At 36.2% G+C, this 17,776-nt stretch overlaps 1 protein-coding gene across 6 annotated transcripts in view; it reads right to left on the bottom strand.

Annotated features, from left to right (window-relative positions):
- Positions 1-17,776, bottom strand: part of dclk2 (doublecortin like kinase 2) — a 113,316-nt gene that overhangs the window by 32,222 nt on the left and 63,318 nt on the right. For all 6 annotated transcript variants that reach the window (XR_010006311.1, XR_010006312.1, XM_062981067.1 and 3 more), the window contains 2 exons: positions 7,895-7,967; positions 214-322 (listed from right to left, as the gene is read on the bottom strand). Coding sequence is in view for 4 of the 6 variants with exons in the window: in XM_062981067.1 (XP_062837137.1) it covers positions 214-322; positions 7,895-7,967 (182 nt within the window). In the remaining 2 variants the exon portion in view is untranslated. The remainder of the gene's footprint in view (positions 1-213; positions 323-7,894; positions 7,968-17,776) is intronic.

Genomic DNA, 17,776 nt, shown 5'->3' with positions numbered 1-17,776 from the left:
TCCTTTTTCTCAAGGTTACGTGATGTTTATGGTAAACGCCAAAAATATTTATGAATGTGCTTTGGACATTGATCAGCTTTAAATATACAGTACAACAAAAGCAAAGATTTAGCAACAATACCTGACTGTTCTTGAAATTGTAATAATTTCTCAGTATATACTCAGTGCAATCAAGGTGCAATCAAGTAAAAGTTAGGCAATTTCATTGCTTACCGTTCTATGCATTCCTTTACCACAGCAAAATTGCCATCTCCAATCACCTTCCCCACCTTGTATTTCTCAAGAATAGTTGATGTCCCTGAACATTTGTTTCCATTCAAACCTACAGATGGAAAGAATAAAAAGCAAGCCGAGTAGAGAAATAGCTGTCTGGATTGACCTTCAGTGACCCCCAGCTTACTATGCAGCTGTACTCTTAGCGTCAACATCTGAATTTTAAAAATAATTCATTTTAAGTACTATGTGTCCTTTCAAATTTCAAAATTGAAAGGTAAGAGCAAGTAATGACCTTGCTCTGTTACCAGAGGGCAAGCACTAAGGCATGCTTTTCATAACTAATTTTCTAACACTTTAATAGTCAACATATAGATATCATTTGATTTAGTTATATTGCGCATAGTAAAATCTACCTTCAAAACACATATATCAAAGCTTTGGCAATTACACCAAATATTAATTTTGCAAATTATTTAAAAACTTTGCAATTACAATTTTAACTATACCAATAATTTCTATTTTATTTTCATTCATAATTTTGTGCTTGTTACTTTTTATCTATTCTATCTTATTAGAAATGAAATTCCATGTGCCTACAAGAGGTCAGACTGGTTTGGATAAATGACTTCAAAAGCAAAACTGAGACCAATACCTAGCCTTATTTATTGGAAATCTACAATTTGACGGCGCTCCATGCAGTCATGCCGGCCACATGACTTTGGAGGTGTCTATGGACAACGCCGGCTCTTTGGGTTAGAAATGAAGAGGAGCACCAACCCCCAGAGTCGGTCACGACTGGACTTAACGTCAGGGAAACCTTTACCTTTACCTTTACAATTTAATACCAACCCTATTAGTATGAAGGAACATGCAAACAAATTAATCACCCACTGCTACTTAACATCAATCAAACTGCAATATTTGGTGGTCCCCTGAATAGTAAATGCTGAAGAAATTGTGGTGCAAAAAGCACAAATTTAAATATGTAGTGAGAATGTCACAGGTAACAGGATCAAATGATAAACAAAATAACAAATCAAACGAGACTACTCTTTTTTATTTGATAATCAATGGAGATCACAAAGAACTACAGTGGTTCCATGGTATCCACTTGGGTTTAGTTCCAGAACAAAAATTTGTGGATGCTCTTTTTTTTTTTTTTTTTTTTAATTGTTGTTTTGTCATCTTATCCCACTCCCACCCTCCCACCCTCCCCTCCTTGTACATACACTTTATACAACAAACTACAGAAGTTACATTTGAAATATCAATCTCAATCTTAATTTTTCCACTCCACATCTTAGTACATTCTCTAAATAGTTCTTAACTGGTTCCCACATCCCCTTGATTATTGCAATATTTTCAATTTTATCTATATTATTCCATTTGCAATTTGTGATTTCTACATTTAACATATCAATTATATACTTATACCAATTCGTCAGAGTCCATTTTGTTTTATCTTTCCAACCGCTCACTAAAACAATTTGTGCACATGCTATTAATTTGTCAATCATTTTTTCTTTTTGTATATTCTTCACTTCTGTTATCCTTGCATGTAGTACATTTCTATTAACTATTACTATTTGTAGATTTAGCATTCTATTGATTTCTCCTTCAATCATTCTCCAGTATTCTTGCACCCGATCGCACTCCCATATCATATGATTGAACACCCCTCTTTGTTCACAACCGTGCCAACACCTATCTTTCATCCCTGGTAAAAACCGTGAAAGTTGTGCAGGAGTTCTGTACCATTTTTGTAACATTTTCCTTCTTGCTTCCCTTAATACATTGTACTTTTCTTTTGCTATATTACTTATTTCCCTTTGTATATCTTCCCTCTCAATTTCCATGTCCATTCTCCATGTTTGGAAAATTTCCTCTACTATTTCTTCTTTTACCGTTATAATTTGTTCATACAGATCTCCTGCCACCTTCTTTTCCTCTCTCAAACATTTCCTAATCGCCTTCTCAAATGGACTGTCCTGTTCTCTAATTTTTTCTCTCAATCTAAAAATTTCCTGTCTTATAGCCCAGCTTTGAATCCAATTCCCTGATCCTATCCAATTCTGAATTTCTTTTTGTTCTACAGGGTCTCCATCTATTGTGTACAAATCCTCCACTAACCTTTTCCCTCTACTTTCAATTGATCTCAATGTTCTGCCTATAATTTCGTTGTTATTGTAATTAATTTGCCATATAGTTGCCATCTTATTCTCATTGCCTGGACTTAGCTTCTTCTTTCTTTTTTTCCACACTTTTATTGTTCCTTTAAAAGGTTCCTTAAATTCTGCTTCTTCTCTCCTACTCCATTCCCTAAATATTATTTCTTTTTCTTTAGTATTATTTATTATCTTCTCCATATTTGCCCATTTTTTTTTAGTATACTGTATTTCCAATAATCTTTGGATTTGAAACGCATCGTGATAGACTTCTAAACTTGGAATCCCCCAGCCTCCCTCTTCCTCTTTTGCATTTAACCATTTGTCCCTTATTCTGGGCCTTTTTCCTCCGACTGCCCATTTTCTTATTCTCCTGTCCCATGTCTTTAGTGTCTTCCTATCTACTGTGTTCGGTAATGTTTGAAATAAATATGTCAATTTTGGTATTATGAACATTTTTAGTGCCCTTATTCTGTCCACTCTTGTTAATGTTTTTCCTTCCCAATTCTTAAACTGTTTCTCTATTACCTTCCATTTTTGTTTATAATTCCCCTTGACTATACTCTTTGGGTTTTTATATATCCATACTCCTAAGTATTTCAGCTTCTTTAATCCTAATCTTAACCCTGATATTTTCCTAATCTCCAGTTGTTCCCTTGGTGGGGTATTAAGACATAGTATCTCTGACTTTTTAATATTAACGAATAGTCCTGATATATTTTTAAATTCTTCCAGTTTTTTAATAATATCTTTTACCATAATTAACGGTTGACTTGTAATAATCATTGCATCATCGGCAAAGAAATTAAGCCTTATTTCTTCCTTTTGTCCTCCTCCCTTTTCTATTTTGTACCCTGTCCAATTGGTGCTATTCCTGATACTTTCAGCTAGCATTTCTATCGCTATTACAAATAAAGTGGGGGATAATGGACAACCTTGTTTTGTACCATTTAAAATTGGTATCTCTCCTGTCCTTCCATTATTCACCCTTATTTTTGCTTTACAGTTGCTGTACAATTGTTGCAGCGTTTTGCAAAAGTTTTCCCCCATATTCAACTGTTGACATAATCTTAACAGATAATTGTGATTGACTTTATCAAATGCTTTGTAAACATCCAATTTGAGAATTCCCATTTTTTTCTTATTCGAATTTGCATGATTCATTGCAATTACTACATTTTTTATTGGATCCCCAATTTTTCTTCCCTTCACAAATCCATATTGATCCTCTTTGATTATTTTTGGCATTATTGTTTCCAATCTTTTTGCTAAAATTTTTGTAAATATTTTATAATCTTGATTGCATAGACTAATGGGTCTGTATGACCCTGGTTGTGTTAAATCTCTCCCCTTTTTGGGTATAGTTATAATTTCTGATACTTTCCATGTTAGGGGGACTTTTTGCTTAGTGTATATTTCATTGAACAATTCTGTTAGGTGTGGTGCCAACTCTTCCATAAATGCTTTATAATATTCTGCTGGAAATCCATCTGGCCCTGGTGACTTGCCTCCCTTTAACCCTTTAATTGCCCTTATTGTTTCCTCTTGCGTTATTGGTTGGTTTAATAACTCTCTGTCTTCCTCTGCAATTTTTTCTCTGATATTTAAGTTCCCTTGCATTACCCTCTCTTCCTTATATAGATTTTTATAATATTTTGCCATTATCTCCCTAATCTTACTTTGCTCCTCTTGTTCTTTCCCATTTTCGTCTTTCAATCTCTTTATCCATGTTTTTTCTTTTTTCTTTTTCAAATAGTAAGCCATCCTCTTCATTGATTTTATATTCCAACTTTGGGAATAGCTTTTAACGTATAGATATTTATTTATTATATTCCTTTCCTCAAATGCTTCTAATTGGTTTTTTTTCTCCTTTAGCTCTCTCCAAATCTGTCTATCCTTAGTCCTTTTATGTTTGTCTTGCAGGGTTTCTATTTCTTTTATTCTCTTATCCTGTTCATTCCTCCATCTTCTTCTAAGATTTACCTCTAAACTTATACAGTGACCCCTTATCACTGCCTTACTTGCATCCCAAATTATATCTTTAGTTACTTGTCCATTGTCATTGGTCTCAAAATACTTATTTATTTCTTTCCTAATTGTTTCATATTCTTCCTCTCTACTGTTTAAAACTGTGTTATATCTCCAGGTTCTTTCTTTTCTTTCTATTTCTAATTTTACTTTTACTCTTAATGGTGCATGATCCGATAAATGTATTGGAAGTGTTTTTGCTTCTAGAATCACTGATTGGTTTGTATTTTTCCCCAGAATATAATCTATTTTGCTATATGTGTCATGTCTTCCCGAGTAATATGTCCATCTATTATTCTCTGGTTCCCCTTCTAATAAATCATTCATGTTGTATTCCCTTATATTTAACTTTCTATTACTATTTTGCCTTGTTGTTACCAATTCCAGGTTATAATCTCCTGCACAATACACTTCTCCTTGTGCAAACTTATCAATTTCCCCAAATAGCTTTTTTAAATACTTTTTTTGATTTTTGTTTGGGGCATATATACACACTAAAGTGATTCTAATTTTTTCAATTTTCCCTTTAATCATTACCCATCTCCCATCTGAATCCCTTTTTACCATTTCCACTTGGAAGTCTATTGTATTTTTAATTAAAATTGCCACACCCCGTGCTCTATTTGAACCTCTCGATTCATACACCTGTCCCCAAATCCTATCATTAAATAATGGAGTATGGTCCTTTCTCTTATGACATTCTTGTAAAAGCAGAATGCCAACTTTATAATCCTTTACCATTTTCATAACTTTTGCCCTTCTTTGTGGAGTTGATAAACCATTAACATTATGAGACATTATTACTACTTCACCCATAACCAGGTATTATTTGCATTTACCCTCCTGTAGTTTCTTTCCCCTGTCTGCTTGTCTTCCCATCCTCCCCCATGCCCCCCAGAGTCCAGACCTCTCCCTCCTCCCATCAGAGGGAGACCTGAAAGAGTTTTCCCTTTGTTCTCTTCCATTCCCAGACTCCCTCCCACCGGTGACTGCGTTGCCATCCACTGCTCTCCCCTCCTGCATCATCTTTTACCCCTTTAACCCCATTTGTCCAAATTTCATTATTCCACAAATGTTAGGCTGTTCATTCTTAAGTCTCTGTACTAGATCTCGTTTCAATTCTTCTATTCTCCTCTCTAATTTTCTGTTTTTTAAGATCTCTTAATTGTTTTTCTATAGATTTAATTTGTTCTAAATCCAGGTCCTTCAAATTCCTTAAAGTTCTCTTTTCTTCCCTGTCCTTTGGATCTCCCATTGCAAATAGACTCTGAAGTAAGTCTGTCTCTGTTGGTCCGCCTCTCTCTGCAGTCTCCAGCTCCCTCGATGCTTCTTGTCCAGTCGGCTTGTCCTTGGTCTTATCTGATTCCTCCTCCAGACCGTCTGTTTCTTTTCTGTCTGTATCCAGTTTTAACTGTTTAAGCATTTTCCTCCCACTTTCCAAGTCGGAAGCTTTATATAATTTATTGTCTTTATATACAATTAGGGTGGCTGGAAAAGCCCAGGTATAACGTTGTCCTTTCCTTTCCAAAGTTCCTGTAATTTCCCTCATTTCTGCTCTCTTTCCCAATGTCTCTGAAGATAAATCCAGGAGTGGCCATACTTTACTGCCAGCCAAGGTCAGGTTCTTCATTTTCCTCAATTTTCGATAAACAATGTCCCTTTCAGCCTCCCTTGTGAACCGTATCAAAATATCCTTGGGTTTCCTGCCTCCTCTGAAAGCCCAATGTATCCTCTCGATTCCTTGCGATGGGACCTGAGCATTTGTTGCAAGCCACTCAGCTATAACTCCCTTCAGATTCTCCTTTATCTGAAGACTCTCTCCTGCTGCTCTCAAACGCAGATTGGCTCTTCGGGATCTGTCCTCGAGGTCAGCAACTTTATCTAGAAGTTTTCTATTAATGTCTCTCAGAGTGATTAATTCACCTTTTTGTCTTCTGATCTCCGCTGCTGCCTCCTTAAACTTTTCTTGGCATTCTTCCACTTTATTCTCTATCAGCCCGAGTTTGCTATTAATTTGTGTGATTTGCTCTCTTGTCTGCTCATTTCCCTGTCTTAAAATCTCCATGTTTAATTTAAGATGTTCCAATGTAGTTATAATTTTGTTCAATTTTTCTTCCTCCCCTTCCTTCTCCTTTCTGTCCGCCATACTCACAGTTGTCCGAACTTCTGTTTGGATTCTGAGATTTATGGCTTCAGTCACCTTTGATTGTGACCTCCCAGCCTTCTCTCTTTTCTCCTTTGATCCGGACTCCAGTTAAGGAGAGATTTATGACCCTTTATGGGCTTTTTGAGGCTTTAATTGCCTTTATAGTTAGGAGAGCAATTAGGCACGTCTACTCTCGTTGACGCATGCGCAGCTCCCCCAAAATTTGTGGATGCTCAAGTCCTTATATAGAATGGCATAGTTACCATTATTATGTAAAATAGGAAAACAAAGATTTGCTTTTTAGCCGGTGGTTGTTGTATCCACAGTTATAGAATCCAGATATGGAGGGCTGTCTTTAATTAGCTTTTTACTTTTGGTCAAAGCTTGAAATTACTTTGAGATGTAAAACTCTGAGCTGTTTAACAATAAAATTTTGGATGAAATATCTTTAGGATGTTGCTTTGACCATATCCGAGATATGAATGATCCTCAGACTTGTGAAAAAGTGAAACCATGGGTTGGTGATAGTTTTCTGGGCTGTTTGGCCATGTTCCACATGAAACAATGTTATTACTTAAGGTAATTTATTATGTATTGTGTGGATTCCAAGATAATGCTTGATTCTTGTATCTTAAAAACTGATATTTGAAACTTGTTATTTGATTTTTTTAATCTCTGTGATTGCTTAAATAATGCACACAAAAAAGATAAAAAACAATTCTCTTATTATATGTCTCTTAGTATTGATCTCTTTGTAATTATCTAACCTTGCCTCCTCATAAACAATTATCACAAATTAAACACTATATAGTTGTTTTATTTAAGTGGGGGATAAAACTGTGTGTGGCTATTAAAATATATTGCAATACAAATATGCATAAAATTCAGAATACCTTAAATGTTTGTTTAAAAAAAGGTTAAAAGAACTTGCATAAAATTTATCTTTAAAAGTGACAACTACATATCTCTTTAGTCTTTCTCTGAGAAATCACATTTTATGATACACATATATTATGACTGCTTTCTTGAACAGCAAAAACATCTCAACTCAAGTGTTCATTTTCTGCATGGATGATCAAGATTTATCTACAGAAGTAAATTAACTATTACTTTCCCTACTGATCCTTCTTGTACAAAGCACTGCTAATACAGCAGCAGGAGAAAGCAGTTTAGACCTGAAGGTACTTCCTGCTTATCCAAAATTAGATGTGGCAGTCCACATCACTGCTGTTTCTACTGCTTCTAAAAGTGATACAACTTCATTTTGAGATTTCTATTGAATTTCTCATTTAGACATTTCCATTAAAAGGCCGTGAACATTTTAAAAAAATATTCTTACCTTCAGGACTCAAGCAGGGAGATAGTTCAGGCACACCATTCACATTGGGAGAAGACCCACAATGTTGAGGGATCTATGAGAAGATGGAGGAGTCATTGTAGAGTACTCAGGTAGATAATGAGCAATCACACTGGCAAACAGAAATTTTCAGTCAAAGTCTTCAAGGCAAAATCATATTTTATGGAGTCACTTGTTAAATTACACACACACACACACACACACACACAATTGCATTTTTTATCTTAGAAACATTCATCAGGCATCTGGCCCGGGAATGAAATGTATAATTGTGAAAATGTATCTTGCAACATGGTTGACAAAGCGGTTTCACCACATAGCTGCCTCTAGATCTTCTACAGCAAGAAAAAAAAGAACCAATACAACAAATCATGGAATAAACTGGCATGTGAACAGTTAGAGATACTTACTACAATCTCAAAAAAAGTTTCAATTTTAGATAACCAAGATGATATAAAGGAAGGATCAGAAGAAGCAGAAATTCTTGACATTGAAAGCTCAAAAATGTATTTATGTATGTTGAAATTTTTTTAGTAAAAAAAAACCTTTAAAAGCCCTGGATTGACTGTGTCCTATCCATAATTTTGGTCCACAAAATCTGTCCTTGATCTATGCACAAGATCATCTTATACACAAGTATATATGATAGTCAACTACTTTCACAAGTTTCCATGAGTGCCCTTTCTATTTTTATCAGCTTCTTTTTTCTGAAAATGAGAATTTTATTGACAGTTGGAAAAGAGTAAGCTTAAAACACACAATGACCTTCAATTTTTTAATATATTTTTCATATTTTTTCATATGATTTTAACAGTTTCTTGAGTTTCAACATTTTCTCTATTTTTCACAAACTGGAGAAAGATGCTACTTTTCATAAATACCAAGGTGTAGCTTTTAAGCTTTTAGATGAAGTTCAAAGACATTTAGAGTGACATACCGCTACACTTTTTCTTGGTATATTTGTATTTGTCTGAATAAAGTATGTGTTTATATTTAATAATCTGAACCATGGTAATTTTGTAAACAACTAAAAGTATACTTTATTAATAAATTTTATGTTTCTCAAGTAATAAGTTGACTTATTTAAACCTGTCAATTGTGTGTTTTTTTTAAAAAAATAGACCACATATTTTCCAACTTAAATTCCTAAGCATTTTTCAGGAAAAAAAAGCTTTTTCTTCATCTCTATACAATTGTGTAGTTGTAACTAGTTGTGAACTTCCTTTCAGTAAACCAAAAGAGTAGTTTCTTTCTTATTAGTTCCTATCAGAAGCGGCCCTAGGTAATTTCGCCTTGCAGGCGAACCTAGTGGCTATGCCCCCCACCCTGAAATTGCACCCCCCAAGGCCCCGCACATACCTGCGACGGCGGTGGCGAGGACCATCGGGTCCCTCCTCGCCGAACGTAGAAGGCTTCAACTGAGGCCTAGCTCTTCTTGCGAGAAGAGCTAGGCCTCAATTGACGCCTTCCGCGTTCAGCGAGGAGGGACCCGCTGGTCTCTGCCGCCGCCGTGGGGGCGCCTTGACGGCACCCCTGATGAAATGCGCCACAAGCGGGCACTTACATTGACCACCACCTTGGGGCGGCACTGGTTCCTATTTTCATATTCATAAGAACAGTTACATAACATTTAGAAGCAAGCAATGTACAAAAGGAAATTGAATCCTACAACTTTCTACTTGTGACACAGGTAAAAAAGGATGATATTGCTTTTCTTCTGCCAGTTCATTACATCTAATCAAAATGTCATCTGTCTACTCATGTAACACAAAAGAGAGTTAAGAATAAGAACAAACTGTCTTTATGGGATGTGTTTACTGGACATACCCATTAATCTTAGTCATTAGAATAGAATAATGTAACCAGAATAACAGTCTACAAAATTATCTTATTTTGGGCTGTGTCAGCATATCATAAATATCATTTAAGGCTCACTAGGTTTTATGTCTTCCATTTCACTAAAAGGAGAGAGCAATGTCTTTCCCATAGGAAATATACTGAATGCAGGTCATGAAACCACACTGAAAAGGAAAGGTCCAATCTCTTATCTTACAAAGTCATGAGTAATCTCAGTACTTGTTACTTTGCATGAGTCATGATGAGGCAGTCAAGCAGCTTTGCATCTTACAGTCTTACAGTTAATAAGTTTAGCTTTCTCTAAAGCTCAAGCAAATCCAAATTAAGTGCACTTTAAAGGCTTAATGTCTAAAAATTATTTACTTCCCTAATTATCACATTTTGTCTGTTTTGTGACTACGTAGAGCAAAAATAATGAAAAATGAAGTAAAAATATACATCTTTCCTACAACCACCAAAGCAGGATTTTAAAAAAATTACTAAGTGGAATCAAACAAGAACATTCCAGGAAAATTCATTCCTGGTAGCTGGATTTTGCTTAAGAGCAACTCCAGACCTATTCATGTGCTATTTATCCGGTTTCAATCAACATGCAATGAAAGGAGTGGCCAACCCCAACTACCTCTGTGGAAAATGTCAAGTAGAGAACTTTCTGTGCAGATAGAGGCTGTCCACTGGAAAACCAGGATTCTTGCTTATGTGGAAACCTTCCACATGAACAAGATCCCATCATATTCAGCTGTGTCACTTTCCATTTTAGGAAAATGATGAGGTGATTTTAGACTTCCCCCTGGGGAGTTCCAGCAACAGAAGTATCATGTTGGACCTCAGCCAGCATGCATTATTTGAGACAACAGCATGTTGTTCTTTAACTTACTAGCCCTGCAAAGACTTGAGGTTTGCAGTTTACTAGAACCCTTGATTATCAACTAAACACAATATGGAACAAGAGGCAGACATTTAGTATTTAAAATCTTCAATCCAGGATTTGTTTTGAAGGCAGTGACAAGAGGTAGAGATGAGAAACTCCTACCCAATTACCTTTTCCTAGCTAAACCAGAGAACATAAGATAGCCCCCCCCCCATTCACTCTCATGTTTTTAGCCTGAGCTAAAAAGAATATGCTGCACAGGCCTCTCTGCAGAGAGACTGTGGCAGCCATTTTTAACAGACGATTACAGGCAGTTCCCAAGTTACAAACAATATAGATTCTGTAGGTTTATTCTTAAGTTGAATGTGTTTGTAAGTCAGAACATGTACATTTTTTCAGTATAGTAAAGGTAAAGGTTTTCCCCTGACATTAAGTCCAGTCGTGACCGACTCTGGGGGTTGGTGCTCATCTCCATTTCTAAGCCGAAAAGCCAGCATTGTCCATAGACACCTCCAAGGTCATGTGGCCAGTATGACTGCATGGAACGCCGTTACCTTCCCGCCGGAGTGGTACCTATTGATCTACTCACATTTGCATGTTTTCGAACTGCTAGGTTGGCAGGAGCTGGGGCTAACAGCAGGCGTTCATTCCGCTCCCGGGATTTGAACCTGGGAACTTTTGGTCCACAAGTTCAGCAGCTCAGCGCTTTAACACACTGTGCCACCAGGGGCCCCTTTTTCAGTGTAACACCAGCCAAAAATATATATGTTATAGCTTTGGATAGCATCGGGAAGAGTTAATACCCCTGTGGTGTTTGTTTTGGTGTTTGTGCCCCTGTTCAGACAATTTCACCTTACTTTCTGTTCTTGTGACAATTGGATTTTGAACAATTTGGTTTGTTGTGGAAACAAGCATCAGTGAAGACACCTTTTCCCCATGATAGCTCTTTCAGGGGTGAATTTCCCTTCCTAGGGGTAGATTTATCTCACTTCCTGCTGTTTCACCTCTGTTTGTAACTATGAATTGTTTGTAAGATGGATGTTTTTAACTCAGGGACTGCCCATATTTAAATGCTATTTGAGCCAAATAAAAATGGGAAACGAGGGAGGTGTGCTGGGAGGAGGGTAATCAGGTAGGAGCACTTCTCGCCTCTTGTCACTGCTTTCACACTATGTTCCTAACAAAGGCAGGTTGCTTCCCTTGCTCTTCTTCCCTCACTTTTTCTCCAGGCTGAATTCTCATTCATTTCCCCTCATTTATATTCCTTTCCCTATATTATATGTATATTAAGATTGGGGACACATTTTATTCCTTCTATTGCAATCTCTCAAATAAACAGATCTTGACCTTATCTTTATCTTTTTCTAAGTATACCTCTCTATGCATTTTAGCATGTGCTTTCATGAAAAAAAGATGTGTATGTTAGATTTTCCTAAGTTTTACCCTTAACTTATCCATGCATCATTACACATTTTGGTCCCCAAACCTGTCCATATCTTCTCCTGCACCCATTGTCCCTTTTCATTCTTGACTCCATTCTCATTTTTAAAATTATCACATAAACTTCAACCACTTGACACAGAATACTTAAAACACTTCTGTAGTCTGAATTTAGAATCTGTCAAAAGAATCCCAAACAGCATCACAGAATGTAAGGTCAGCATTTCTCTCACTGTTGACATTGTCTGGTTATGCAGCAAAATATTTCAAATCCTTTCACCAGCAATAACAACCATAATCCAACTGGCAAAGCATGCTTCATCATAAAGTTTCCCAGGATTTTAATACACACTGAGTGCATCCAACAAAAGCCACATCATCAAGACAGCAAAAAGGCAACAGTACCTAGACTGTCTGCCAGTTAAATTTTAGAAAGTATAAAAATAACACTGCCTGTCAGACAGATAAGAAATTTCTTTTTGTAAGAAAGGAGGATTAAAACTTCTCATGAAGCAACATGAACGTATTTAAGTTTCATATCCCTGGCACACCTAAGAGGTCTGATGACTATGACATTCATATCATTCTGTAGGTATGTTTTGCTCTATGCCACTATAATAGCACCTTTACCAAAGATTGAGCCTGCTAGAGAGAATCTTCTCTGTGTCCCAAAGAGGGAGCAATACACAATGCGCAGACATGTGAGAAGGCCTTCGTTTTTGGTGGCAGTCTGGTTGCAGAATGCCCTTCCCTTCAAGACCAATTGGCACACAAACTGGCTTCTTTCTGGTGCAAGGTTAAAATAATGCTCAAGATTCTGCATTGGGGACAACAACTGTACCTTCCTCACCACATACAACCTCCCAAAATCTATCTTACATTAGGAAGTGCCATCATCATACAGATTTCCAAAGCAATGGGGCAATGAATGAAGTACCTAGCCCTTCTCAATCAGGCAGCTATGACAGGAATCTACAGATAATATAAAGAATTTAATATTACACTGGCATACTATCCACTCTGAACTTCAACTATTTTATAATAGTAAATGTGTGGGTGTGGGGTTTTGTTTACAGATCACAGTGAATAAACAACTTTCAATTTCAATTAAGCCTCACAGAAAAAGCAATGGTTTCTGTATATATTACTATGTCAGGAATTTCACAGAATAGCTTTAAAAGTAAAGATTTTCCTCTCTTTTTTTTGCTTTTTCTACCAAGTTTAAATCAGTCTTATAACTTATCTGTTGACGGGATGATGACTGCTTTTGTTGGAGATACTAAATTATTAGCCTAAATGTCCCAAATGAAGTTCAAAACTGACATGGGTGAATCAAGACCCATTCAAACACAATCACGGGCCATATCTTTTGTATTTGTCTCTCTCCTGCATTCAGAACAGTCAACAGAACATTGTTGAGTATTGTCCTAGAAATAATTATACTGTTTGATTGCCAAGTTTTTGAATGAATCAGCATATTCAGCCCTTTTACTGAGTAGCAGGAATGGAGCTCCACAAATTATAGCCAGTGATTTACCAACCCACAACCTGGCATTTCAGTAAAGTCTATTAAAGTGCAGGGAGTATTTACTATAGAAATTAGGCATTTTTCTGGTAAGTATCATCATCATGAAAAAACAAATCCATTACAGCAAACGCAATGTAGAAAGCTGTTCTTTTAAACCTGTATAATGTAATATTGTGGCAAGTTATAACAGGCAACTCAGCACTGCTTAGAATACTATATACAACCTCACAGATTTGTTGCATGTCAAATGAAGAATTAGAATATAAATCTAAAATACAGTTGATGGAAATAATAACATATAGATTTCAGCAGGTTATTTCTTACCATCTTTGATAGAAAGAATCTGAGTATATAACTACTGTATTTTCCTGAAAATAAGACATACCCATAAAATCAGCCATAGCAGGATTTCTAAGCATTTGAGCAATATAAGCCATATCCCTAAAATAAGACATTGTGATAGGCATGGCTATGCAGCGTACCGGTGTGGAGCAGTAAAGAAGATGGGCAGCCCTTCTCATCTGCTCCATTGTGACAGCTGCTATCTCAGAGGGGACCGAGAGGTGTGGGCAGCCCCATGAACAAGGGATAAAATCACTGACAGTGTTGTTGCCAATGCACTCCAAGCAGGTTAGATGGATAAGAGCTGCTCATTTAATGAGAGCTCTATCTCTCAACATGAAAGATTGGAACAAATGGTTCCAAAGGAAATGGAGTCGCAAAAAATTCAGGATGGAATTCCGGGTTTAGAGAGTTATGACGATGTTCCAAAAGAAGACAACTTAACTATATTTGAATAAACGCAGATTGTTGTACCATATTCAATACAAATAAGATAGCCCCTGAAAATAAGCCATAGTGTGTCTTCTTGAGGAAAAATAAATATAAGACGGTGTCTCATTTTTGGGGAAATGCAGTACTAGCAAGGGTGAAAGAGGAAATTGGAGCTTCAGAAAAGTTATTTTATGTCTGTTTTGCTCAAGCTTCAGCGTGACTCAATGAAAGCATGACATTATGTAGCTGATGAAAGATACATTGTTTAAGAGTAGAATGAGGCACATTGATGACATCTTTATCATTTAGATTAATGGAAAGGACTCACTTGAAAAGTTCCACCAGAATTTCTACAACTTTCACCTTACAAGTTCACTTTCTTGACACACTGTACACAAAAGGGACATTTTCTAGACATCACTGTACACAATGACTATCCAAGCATCACAAGTTATCAAAAGCATATTGATACACTGTAGCTTCCACTCTGAAAATGCTACAAGACAGGCATTTCCCAATGAATTGAAAAAACAAATTAACAAAGCAATACTTGACAACAATCTACTACAAGACAGATCAAAACCAGAAAATAACGGACTATCAGTTTCCACCTATAGCTCCTAGATAATGCAATTCAAATGCATGATCAATGAGCTACAGCCAATTATGATTGTCAAGACCCATATAGAAAGCTTATCTTAAACAACCTGCAACAGATCTTACAACATTATAGAAACTAAGGATAAGACCCTGCTACAATCTGATATCCCAACTCTATATCTACCCTGGCAGCACCATTAGGGGTAACAATAAGGTCACCAAGAACATCAGATGTACTTTTACCGGTGCATCTTCCAATGTGATATATGCTATTGTTTGTCAGTAATACCCATCTGCACTCTAACTGGACAAGCCCCTTCCAAGACAAATAAACACAATTTTGACATCATGGCTGATCTATAAGTATCTGCCCTAAATTAAAAAAAAATCAAAGCAAAATTGGAAAAATGGCAGAATTGGAATATATTGGCAGAGATATCAATAGAGACAGTGTTTTCTTGCTATACAGCATTTACTGATATACTGATCTCATCACATGTAACAAAAGGGTTCTGCTCATAATATATTTCTATTTTAAGAAAAAAATGCTTTAACACCTCAAAATGCACAGACCAATTGTTTGACAGATACATATTTGTTTGTTCAACTCTTTGTAGGCTTAAGGCCCATTTTCATTATTCTGTATTCCATTAAACCTGTTCCTACCCAAATATCTCTATAATGGCTTAAACATCTGCAGCATTAGTTTTGTAATTCATGAGCATCTCTGAATTAGAGAGCCAAAATTCATGAAAACTCATGCTATAATAAATTAGTTAGAATAATAATAATAATAATAATAATAATAATAATAATAATAATAACAACAACTTTATTCTTAATTTAGTTTTAGTTTCAGGGCAGTAAACAATTAGGGGCTGGGCAATGATAAATTATGAACTGACCTATTGTTCAAAAGTACATTTAAATATCCATGTCTTCAGGTCTTCAGTTCTCAAAGACACTGCTAGATTTCTTCTCTCACCCCTTTTCCTTTTACAGATAACAATAGATCTTCTTGAAAACTATCTAGAATTGTCATTTGTGCTTCAATGGTCAGACTGGGCAAAACATTTTGCTTCATATCTTCATCATTGCTATTACTGCCTTATTTGCATGTTACCATGCAAATTGAGGCAAAGCCATCTCATTCTCCCTAAACAGCTTAATAAGAAATAATGCTCCCACATAAAAATATTTCCACGGAAAAAACAATACACATTACTACATCCTAGACACACCCCAATCCCTTTAATTTTTCCTGCAGTAAAGGACAAAAATGAACCATACAAAACTAACAAATGTATTTCTCCTGAATAAATCAACATGAAACACACACAGAAATTCTAGCAGCTAGGCAGTACTTGTCAATTCAGTCATATCTATACTGCAGTGGTTACACTTTGGAGGCTACTTTTCTGAACTGCATAGACATATATTGGACAGTTTCCCAGAAACATGAGTGTTGGGAATACATCCCAGATACAGAAATAGGTATTGTCATAAGCTGTGTTTTAATTCAGATACATTAGTTAAGATTAGTCATATCCCAAGTAAACAAAGCACAGCTGGAGTTTACACCCAAACAGCTGTATATTGCAGTAATACAATACAATTAAGAGGTTTTAAAAACCATGTTTAACATTTTGAGTTTTTAAGTGTTACACTTCTTAATTAGTTGCCTTTAAGGCATGCACTAAATATAAGCAATTACATTTAGCATGTAAAATGGCACACCAGTTTTTGAGCTAACACGTTTTGGAGAGATTGTACTTCACATTTGCTAGTTTTATGAGATTTCAGTTGATTATGTCATTATATTGCTCCTATTTTTAAAAGATATAAGCTACCATATAAGGTACCATATATCTGAACAACAACAACAACAAGAATAATTTTATTTTTGTACCCTATAACAATATATAAAAAGTGTGTAGGGGTAAATATAACTAAGTACATTTACTGTAGGTTGTAAAAAGAACTAACAATAAAAGAGGAGATAGACGTTATTGATCAAACCTCATTAATTACAGATAACTTAGCGAAGAAACCTGAAAATACAATACATATACATACACACACACACACACATATATATATATATATATATATATATATATATATATATATATATATATATAGAGTACAATCTAAAAACAATACTAGCAACAACCTATTTCATAAAATGAACCTGTGAGTCCAACCGCCTGCTCAGTGCAGGATCTCCAGCTTAAACATCCCAGTAACTAACTTTCCGCCCAGGAATGTAGCTGGGGGGGGGGGGGAGGCTTGAGGGGCTTCACCTCCCCCCCCCGAAATTCTCAGGGTGGTCCGCAAGAAAGCCTTACATTTATGATTTAAACTGTTATGTTTATTCATCTCATGATCTGATCACCATGCTCAATATATCCCATATGCATGGGGGTATTGGGATAACAATACAAAAGGTTTGCTAGGGTAGATTCTCTCTCACTCAGACTCACTCCTCCCTCAATCAAAATCCCAGTCCCCCCCCCCCCCACCCGAATAAAAATCCTGGCTACGGATCTGTTTCCGCCCGTTTCTGGACACTTCAAGAGGAGATCTTGCCATCTTTCTAGACAAGTGGTTCCATTTGCAAACTCTTACCATCAAGTAGTTCAGTCTAAGGGCCCTTCCACACAGCCATATAACTTAAAATATCGACACAGAAAATCCACAATATCTGCTTTGAACTGGGTTATCTGAGTCCACACTGCCATATATTCCAGCTCAAAGCAGAAAATGTGGATTTTATTCAGCTGTGTGGAAGGGG

The sequence above is a fragment of the Anolis carolinensis genome, chromosome 5 (genome assembly GCF_035594765.1).
Source record: "Anolis carolinensis isolate JA03-04 chromosome 5, rAnoCar3.1.pri, whole genome shotgun sequence".
Lineage (NCBI taxonomy): Eukaryota > Metazoa > Chordata > Lepidosauria > Squamata > Dactyloidae > Anolis > Anolis carolinensis.
Note: the sequence above shows the minus strand (reverse complement) of the source record. Positions and strands in the feature narration are given on the sequence as shown.